This window comes from Phodopus roborovskii, unplaced genomic scaffold (genome assembly GCF_943737965.1).
Source record: "Phodopus roborovskii unplaced genomic scaffold, PHOROB, whole genome shotgun sequence".
In the NCBI taxonomy this organism is placed as follows: domain Eukaryota; kingdom Metazoa; phylum Chordata; class Mammalia; order Rodentia; family Cricetidae; genus Phodopus; species Phodopus roborovskii.
The window spans coordinates 10,402-19,947 of NW_026125938.1; the positions used below are offsets into that span (position 1 = coordinate 10,402).

At 37.6% G+C, this 9,546-nt stretch overlaps 1 protein-coding gene across 1 annotated transcript; it reads left to right on the top strand.

Annotated features, from left to right (window-relative positions):
- The first annotated feature begins 5,807 nt into the window (after positions 1-5,807).
- On the top strand, positions 5,808-6,879 carry LOC127218035 (melanoma-associated antigen B18). The gene has a single exon (XM_051179048.1). It carries the CDS (start codon positions 5,862-5,864, stop codon positions 6,840-6,842), a length of 981 nt encoding a protein of 326 aa, XP_051035005.1. The 5' UTR covers positions 5,808-5,861; the 3' UTR covers positions 6,843-6,879.
- Positions 6,880-9,546: the final 2,667 nt, after the last annotated feature.

A 9,546-nucleotide genomic window follows, 5' to 3' on the forward strand; every position in this document is an offset into this window, starting at 1 on the left:
TTTGTGAGTCTAAAGTCCTATATGTAACTTAGATTTAGTCCTAACTAAGTAAAACTATAACCATAACTATCTGTCTTCAACTCCTTCAAAGACCACAGAAAGATAGTATATAAACTCTAGAAATGACAGAGACAACTCACTGCCTGGTCAGTCACCCGAAGTTCTTCTGTAATCTTCCATATGCAGCCCATAGGCCATAGTGTGTCTGGCAGACTCCTCAACAAAGCAGGAAAGTTTAAACTGTCTTCTTGTATTGGCAGTTTGTCCGTCACTTTTCTCTGTGTCCTGCAGACTGTCTGGCAGACTCTTCCACAAAGCAGGAACTCTGTAGCAATGTCCATCTTGAAAGAGCAGTCACTTTTCTGTGGGTCCTGCATGTCCAGTTTATGCAGCATGAAGCCAAACAGTCCAGAAAAGAGCAGTATCTTGTCTAAATGCCTAGTCTTGCCATATTGGAAATAAACTCCATAACAAGTTTCTTCAATGTCCATCTTCCTTTCTGACGCAGATGGTGTTGACAGGAGTAATTGTGCCTCATTGTCAAGAAAAACCCTAAACCATTTTAAATGCCATATTCTGTAGGTCTTTGAAAGGTTTGAAGAATGGATATCTATATACATCTCTATGTATCTAGAAATCCTAACACTATAAATTTTGACTATTAATAGATAACTATCAATAATCTGTACTAAATTATACATTACATTTCCAAATGAGCTATATAAACACAATACCTAAACAAAAGGAGAATATACACAACACAAAATTGACCTTAAATTGTATCAATAAATGAAAATCCATTTCAAAATAAAGTATTCATATCTATATCATAATCCCCCTTTTACCTTTAAAAAGATACTGGTTGTAATTATTAACCATTTATAACCAACCCCATTTAAATGAAAACAAACATTTATAAACAATATTTGGGAATTTGGGCCTCATTGTTTCCAAACTACTTCCTGCTGGAAGGGGGCGTTGACATTGGGGATCCTAAGAAGATGCAGAAATCCTGGCTGTAGTCTGCAAGGCTGCCTTGTTGAAGCTGTTTTGAATGTTGGATCACCAGGAACTCTGTTTCAGGGGGTCTGCCTTGATCAAACCACATTATTCTGGAAGGAATCCACAGCTATTCATTTTCTGTGGAAACAAAAATAGAAATCCCTTTCCCCAGTAACTTGTCCTTAGACTTAAATTTTGGAGTTAAAGCATTTTTAAAATATATAAATTGGATTGATCCAGCAGCATTTGTTTTAACAGTTATTTCCTCAGCAGTCAAATGATACAAAGACAATATAATACAGATTCTCTCCATCTTTACATGGCTTTTTTTATTACTTTGTTTGTTTTATTTTTTGAGACAGGGTTTTTCTGTGTAACTTTTATCTGTCCTGGAATTCACTCTGCATACCATGTTTACTTTGCAATCACAGAGATCTGCTTGCCTCTGTCTCCCGAGTGCTGAGATTAAAGGCATGTGCCTCTACACCCAACTCCTCGCTGTATTTTTAAAACCATTTTATTCCTTTAGTCTCCCAAGCCTACATATATTTCTGAACACATTCTAAAACTTTAGCCCCTTTTTTTATGTGAATCTGTCTTTATTGTAAATCTTAATCTTTTTTTTTTTTTTTGGCCAAGAGTCTTTATCTGGTAAACAACATTGCTAAAATGAAAGTCAGAGCTGTGTTAGCCACAGTCTATCCAAGATGGCAGCGGGCACCTTTACTGCCATAACTGAGAACTGTGCTCACCTCCTTGAGCTGTGCTCACCTCCTTGGTCTGCGCTGCTATCCAGCAGCATGCTGCCAGCTTGGAGATGTGGTCACTGCCATTGCCAGCTCTGATACACACCAATAAATTGTTAGCAGACTTTCTTATAAAGCCATGCGGTTTTTTGCCACTTATGCTGAGTCAGGAAATCTCCCTTAAAGGAGCAGCGCAAATATTTGCTTACAGTCCAACCCAGAAAATGCTGTTAGCAAGAAACCTTGCTTGTCTCTATTCTTTTGTTTTTAAAACCTTTTTTAAACTTTTGTTAAGTTTTAAATGGAAGTTCTTATTAGCCACGTTGAGGCGGCATATGTAAGGAGTAGGTTTTTCTGCCCGCTGCTGGTCTTGTCTCGCTGCCACACCAGCCTCAATTAACACAGAGAGACTCTATATTTGAAATAATGCTGTTGGCCAGTTACTCGTTTCTTATCAGGTAGCTCTGTCTTAATTATTAACCCATTTCTGCTAATCTATGTATTTCCAAGTGGTCTCATCTTACCAGAGAGCCGGCTGGTGTCCTGCTCTCTCCAGACTCTCCATCTTGACTCCTTCTTGCTATTTCCTCTTTCTTCCTTGTCTCCACATCCCGCCTGTCTTGCTTTCCTATTGGCCAACCGTGCTTTATTCATTAACCAGTATGAGAAACATATTTGTAGAATGACATCTTCCATCAGTTCCTCTTTAATGAAATGCCAATCTATATACATTAATGATAATAAGATTATATTAGTAAAAGTAAATGTGTTACAAATTTGATATTTGTATATTGTACACATTTTCTTTTGTCTTGAATAAATTTTAGGGCACTAAATTTGCTTCTGCAAAATTATATTTGTAAATCTGACATTTTCAAATGATGTACCAACTGAAATCAAGTGATTACTAGTCAGTGAATATTCAATTTAATAAAACTATGAATGACTTAGTTTAGGAAAATCCAGGGTCTTACTATGTAGCCTGAATTCCTCTGGATCCACTATGTATACCATAATAGCACTTAACTAACTTGCAGCAGTTTCTCTCTCTCTGCCTTCTGAATGCTTGAAATAGTGCCATGTGCTATTCTGGCTTGATAACTTGTTTATATTCTAACATATGTTGCATTTTTGTCTTCACATGGCACTATGATGCCTCCCTCAATACAGTATAGGCTTCATTCTTTTTGCTATCTATATACTGTCAGAGGATTAATATATAGAATATGAAAAGAGTTCAGAAAACTAAATATAGTAAATTAAGAAACTCAGTGAGTAAATGATGTAATGAAATGGATATTTTTCCAAAGTTGTCAATACATTTTTTTATATAAAGCAAATAATGAATTTTGTTTTATTTAGCCAAAATAGGTACTATAATGGAAACAAACTCTTGGTAATTACGTACTCGATTTTATAAAATATATTTATATAATATTTATCTTTTTATTGAGTTTTAGATTTAATACTTCAATAAATTAGTTTATCTATTAATATTTAATGAGTAATCACTATTTTTGCTAATGAAGGATGAAATGTATACTACATTTTCATGGGAACTACACATTTGGGAAAAATTATGTGTTTTACATTCTCTGCTATGAATATATTTCTCTCCTTATGCTTTAAACATAGCATTCTTTTGTCATTTTATACTCTCTTTCTTACCAATCCTGCCCAGATTATTTCTTCCATTTTCAAATGCTTGTACAGGACTTTCATTGTGTATCACAAATCCAAACTTCTCTTCCAATATTCAGGCGTGTGTTTCTAATTATCTGATATCTTCGCCTGAATATGTATCAAAATATAAAAGTGCTTTTAAGACAACATTTTCCTACTGAATTTATAATCATATTTCTGCATTAAATCCATTTTCATCATTCCCACCTTCTCTGTTACCTGAACACTTAGAGAATTCTCAGTTTTGGTAGGTGATTCAACTGTGAATGAAGTTGCACCTACTGCAGATAAAAACAGATGCTCTTGACATTCTTATTTATACTCATACAAAATTCTTCCAAATGCTACTCAAAATGTTGCCCCAAATCTATTTAAATACTACATCTCAAATACCAGTCTACTGAAATAATGTAAGATTATCTAAATTCTATTTCCTACAATATTGTGTGTGTGTGTGTGTGTATCCTACACAGTAGTTTTTTATATAAAATATTCATCTTATAAGATTGTTAACTTGCGTTAAAATCTTTACTGGATTTTTATTGATTTTGTTCTTTGTTTTTAGTATAAAGTTTCATTATTCGCTTTGCATTCATGCTAAAGGAACCGTACAGCTTTTGGCTGTACCAGCCTGACCCTGCTACCTGCCACCAGGAATTTGCACAGGCAATTCTATAAAAGAGTCCTTAAACTTTACCCCATTGTTTGCCACGTAGACAATATTCATCTTTTTTCTAATTTCAAACACTAATTTTCTAGGTTAGCCTTCTCAAATCTGTTGGATCACACAGTCTCCTATGGATTCATTTCACTATACATTTTTTCATAATACCCAACAATTAGTAGTGTGTATATAAGTATGTTTCTATTGGATTTTATTTCCTTGATAAAAACTAGTAAGTTACATGAGGCAGGATCTGCCTACTTTTTACTTACATTGTTATATTTAGCCTCTTGTCTGCTATGGGGTCAAATTATATTGCCAAACAATAACCTGGACCTGAAATAGGTGTTATGCATTATGTATACCAGAAAACATTAAAATAGGAAGAAATTTTATGAGATTGAATTTTTGAAATATTTTTTCTTTTCTTTTCTTTTATTTTTTGTTTGTTTGTTTTCCACGACAGTTTTTCTGTGCAACTGCTCTGGCTGTCCTAGAAATCATTTTGTAACCAGGCTGGTTTCCAACTCACAGAAATCCCCCTACCTCTGCTCCTGAGTTCTGTCATTAAAGGCGTGCACCACCACCACTTCGAAGGGAGTTGAAATTTTATACAAGGCACATAGACTAAGAATATACCCTTGGTCTAGAAATACATAAATCTGACTTTGAGAATCCTATATGACTTAAATAAAAGTACAATTGAGTTTTCATCAGATAAAAACAGTAGTGTTTCTAAAAGCACTATGCTAAGATCACATTTCCTGTGAGTTTTTCAAATTTATCATAATAAAAATTCTGTCATTGACAGAAATATTATAATAAATAACACATTTATTGCTTTCCTCATAATGGCTTCAAGATTGATTTAATAATGGAGAATAATGTTTAACCATTATTAGAATGATATGTAACAACAGTAAGGATTAACCAGAGCTGAGTACAGTCTGTTGTAAAACGTATCAGGAATGGCTACTAAATTTAGGATTTTAATTTCATAGTCAGGGGTCTTGGTAAAATAATATTCAGGATCTGAGGCAGGTGGACTCTGCTCATGAGAGTGAAAAATTCAAGCTACAGTGAAAAGGCAAAGAAAAACCTACTAGATTTCTGGAAATCACCAGCCTTCGTGACAATGGTTGATTGGCAGATCCCTACTTCTGTCTGCGCCTGCGTGATTGGTGTTCAAGGACTGTGTGGGCGTGACCGGAAATGGATGACCTAATATCCGCTTTTCTTCAGCGGCCGTTATTTTCGGCAGTTCTTCGTTGCCAGTGAAGCCTTCCGGAACGTGATTTGAAGCCTTCAAGAACCTGTTTCAAGCGTCCGAGTGTCAAGGTATATTCTGGAACATTCTCCTCACAGACCAGGGTCTTTCCCAAAGAGACAGGCTCAAAGTTAATCTATCCTACCCCTATTATTTAATTCGGGCGTCTCCAACTACGGTGGTTGTGCCACAGTGCTTCCTCAGCAATGGGGGGATACAATGTGAATAGAAGTAGGCAACCTTTAACAAACGGATAAACAGTATTTGTCAGGAGGAGAGTTAAAATTATGTGTTGTAATTGAGTTGACAAAATCTAAATTCCCCCTCCCCTTTTGGGCTCCTAAGTCAGTAAAAGGTAACTGGGTGAGGCGACTGTTCATGAAGTAACGGTAGGATCTACCAACAAAGATTGTACAAATTATCTCATCCTCTGTTTTCCAGGGTTACCTCTTCCTTAACCTGTTTGCAGTACTATCTGTGTTTGCCCACTAAAGTCATCATGCCTCGTGGCCAGAAGAGCAAACTCCGTGCCCGTGAAAAGCGCCGCCAGGCCCGTGCTAAAAATGCACTGGAGGAAGAGGCCTCTCCAGGTTCTTTCTGTGAGTGTCCACATCAAGCTGTTCCTGATGCCGGTACGTCTACACCTCCCAACCTGCGACAGGGAGCACACTGTACCTTTTCACACACATATGAAAATACAGGTGCCGAAAACCAAGATGAGAAAAATTCAGATGACTCTGATGACATTGAGGCCTGGAGTAAAGATCCTATAAATCACAAAGTAGTCTTACTGGTACAGCTCCTGATGGAGAAATATCAAAAAAAGGAGGTTATTACAAAGGCAGATATGCTGAAGTGTGTAGTCAAAACATCTAAAACTCACTTCACTGAGATCCTAAAGAGAGCCTCAGAGCACATGGAACTGGCCTTTGGTGTTGATCTGAAGGAAGTGGATCCTATCAGGCACAGCTATGCCCTTTTCAACAAACTAGAACATACATTTGATGGCATGAAGGGTGAAGAAAAAATGCCTAATACTGGCCTATTAATGATGGTGTTGGGTGTAATCTTCAGGAAAAATAACCGTGCCTCTGAAAAGGAGGTCTGGGAGGTGCTGAATATGATGGGTGTACATGCTAACCGAAAACACTTCATCTATGGAGAGCCTAAAAAAGTTATCACTGAAGATTTGGTAAAGCTAAAGTACTTGGAGTACCAAAAAGTGCCCAACAGCAACCCTCCATCTTTTGAATTCACATGGGGTTCCAGAGCCCAGGCTGAAATCAGCAAGATGCAGATCCTGGAGTTTTGGGCCAAGATCCATGATACTACACCAGATGCCTTTGTGCCCTTGTATGAAATAGCTTTGAAAGATGAAGAAGAAAGAGCTCAAGCCAGGTCTGCAGCCAGGGCTCGCACTGCTGCTATGGCCAGTTCACATTCGAAAGCCATGATCAGCAGTTCCTCCCATGCTAAGTAATAGCTACATCTATTTACTCATTATTTGTAAAGGTCTGTCAGCTCCCTAATAGTGGAGGGCTAATATGGGCTAAGGAGAACAAGTGCTTATAATTTTTTGTTGTGCATTAGTACATTCTACTTTTACCATTTTCCATCTTTTAGTTCTAGGTAATATTTTAAAGATAGAAGTCTGAGGAAGACTTCCTATGTGGAAATAAAGGAGTGAACAGTTTAAGTAGTATATGGTCAGCATAAGTCTAAAAGGAGCACTTTGAATATCATCATTGCATTCCTGTGTCATATTTGATATTTTAAGTTTCAATTTGCTTTTTTTGTGTTATATTTCAGATGTTTCTATCAGTAAGCTTCAATATCTTTAAATGTAAAATTATTAATGAATTTGTTTATACATTTATTGCCCTTCAATTGTTTGAAACTGTTGTGGGCAGAGATTGAATTTTATTTAGTGGTGTTACCACTGGTGAGTTCTCCGTGTTACAGTGAATGAACCCACACCTATGTCCATATAGTAGCACTAAATGGATTTAAGGTTTTTTTTTTGTTTTTTGATTTTTGTGTTTTTGAAAAAAAAATGAATGAGAAGAAAGAAGTCTATATCAGTTTGAATTTACCAGTCTGTTGACTCTTAGAGTGTATTTTTTGGGGGGATGGCTCAGTGACTAAAATCTGAGTCAAAATATAGTCAATGTCAAGTTAAATAACAATGAAATAGCAAAAATGGAAAAGAAAATGTTATTGAGATGATACTTAGTTCTGTTTTTTATTTTTATTTTGTTGTATACAAATAAAATGTATGTACTTTGAGTTGTTTGCCTTACTTAAGAATATAGGTGTTAATAAAGTATTTTAAATTGCAATTAATTTTCGCCAGTTTATTCATTATCCAAAATTAATTAGCATTAAGTCTTTGAAAATGCCATTTTATTAGAAATGGGGACTTAAAATACTGGGAGGGAATTAGTTTTCTCCAATAGAGTAATACTGGTTTTATCAAACACTTCTGTACTGTGCTCATGTTCAGAAGTGGGTTCCTCTGTTGTTAGAGCTATTGGTTGTTTTGTTTTAGGTTTGTGTTTATGTGTGTGTGCTTGTTTGTGTGTGTGTGTATGAGTTTGCTGTGTGCATGCACACAACGTGCATGTGTATTGCTTTTATTTGGTTATTTTGATGTTTCTTTGTTTCTGGTGGGGTTTTATTTTGTTTTCTGGTATTTGGGGGGGCTTCTTTTTGCATTGGGTTTTTTGTTTTTTGAGAAAGTTGGGTAAGGAAGAGGAGAGGAACCAGAAGGACTTGGGGGGGGGATAATATGATCAAAATATATTTAAGTTGAAAATTGTTTTAAATGATAAAAAAAATATTTTAAGAAAAGAAGTGGGGAAAGATACAATTTGCACAGTATCTTTGTTTAAAATTTTCCTGTTAAATAACAATAAATGTATGAGGAAGAAAATAAAATGGCTTTTAAAACCTAAGGACAAATAATAGGAATGAATAAGGAGGGGACAAATAGGAGTGGATGCAGGAAAAGTACTTGGGGATATGTAGCTTAATACAAGTAGGCAAAACATTATTAGAGGAAAGGTCTTTTGTGACTACAACACTCTGCAGTGATCTATAATTGGGCCTTCTCTATGAGTGGGTTTCACATATATACATACAACTAAACACAGATAATGATATTCAGAAAAGTACATCAGGCAGGGGTGTCTGTCTTCCCACCACCCAGGGCTCAAGTGTCTGATCTGACCCTGGACATCCTCATGGTGCTTGCTTTCATCAGGTGCTACATACATCAATCCAGACCCTGACTGGTATAAGACCCTGGACCCAGACATGGCCCTCAGAGCAGCCTGGGCCTGGATGACACCATGGCACCAGGTGACAGCCCAGTCCACCTGTATATTATGGCCCCTGTTGTGGCATGACCCCCCAGACTCTAATCAATCCTCACGCTCTGGCCCAGATCCCGGGGCCTCTGTTTTGGCCTCAGTGTCATCCTGGGCCACAGACTAAAATGCATATCCCAGCTGCAGCTGGACCATGAACCCAGACATGGCTTCAGGCAGCAGCTCTGCTTGGCCTGTTCAGTATCCTAGCTTCAAGTGGTAGCCTGGACCACTCAAATCAGAATGGCTTCAGCAGCAGCATGACCCCTAGACAACAACAAGATCAAAGGTTGTGGCCCAGACCCTAGGCTTCATGTGGTCTTTCATGATATCATAAGACACGGGCATCAACATAGGCCTGTGCTACAGTAGGACCATCAACCCAGACATGGTCCTTGGAAGCAGCCTAGCCCTGATATAACCATGGCCCCCAATGGCAAGCAGGCCTCCTCCCTCAGTCTAATTCTTATCACCTTCACAAGCAGGCCTCCAACATCTTTCCTCTCCTCACCAACTTCATTTATTTTTTTCTGTGTCCTTCCATAGTGCACGAACCAGTCTATTACTCTATCCCTCCCATTTCTCCACCATATGTTTCCTTATTATAGCAGGGCCCACATGTCCAGCGACATCTGTCTTCCCACCAGCTGGAGTCTTGAGGTCCCTGGCTGGTTAGAAAAAAAATAGGCATCAGGCAGGCTAGGGTGACTGTCATCCCACCAGCCAGGACCTTGAGGACCCTAGTTGGCTAGTCCTGTCTGAGGGAATAGACATCATCTGAGAGTAGTTATCTTCCCACCCACTGAAGTCTTGTGG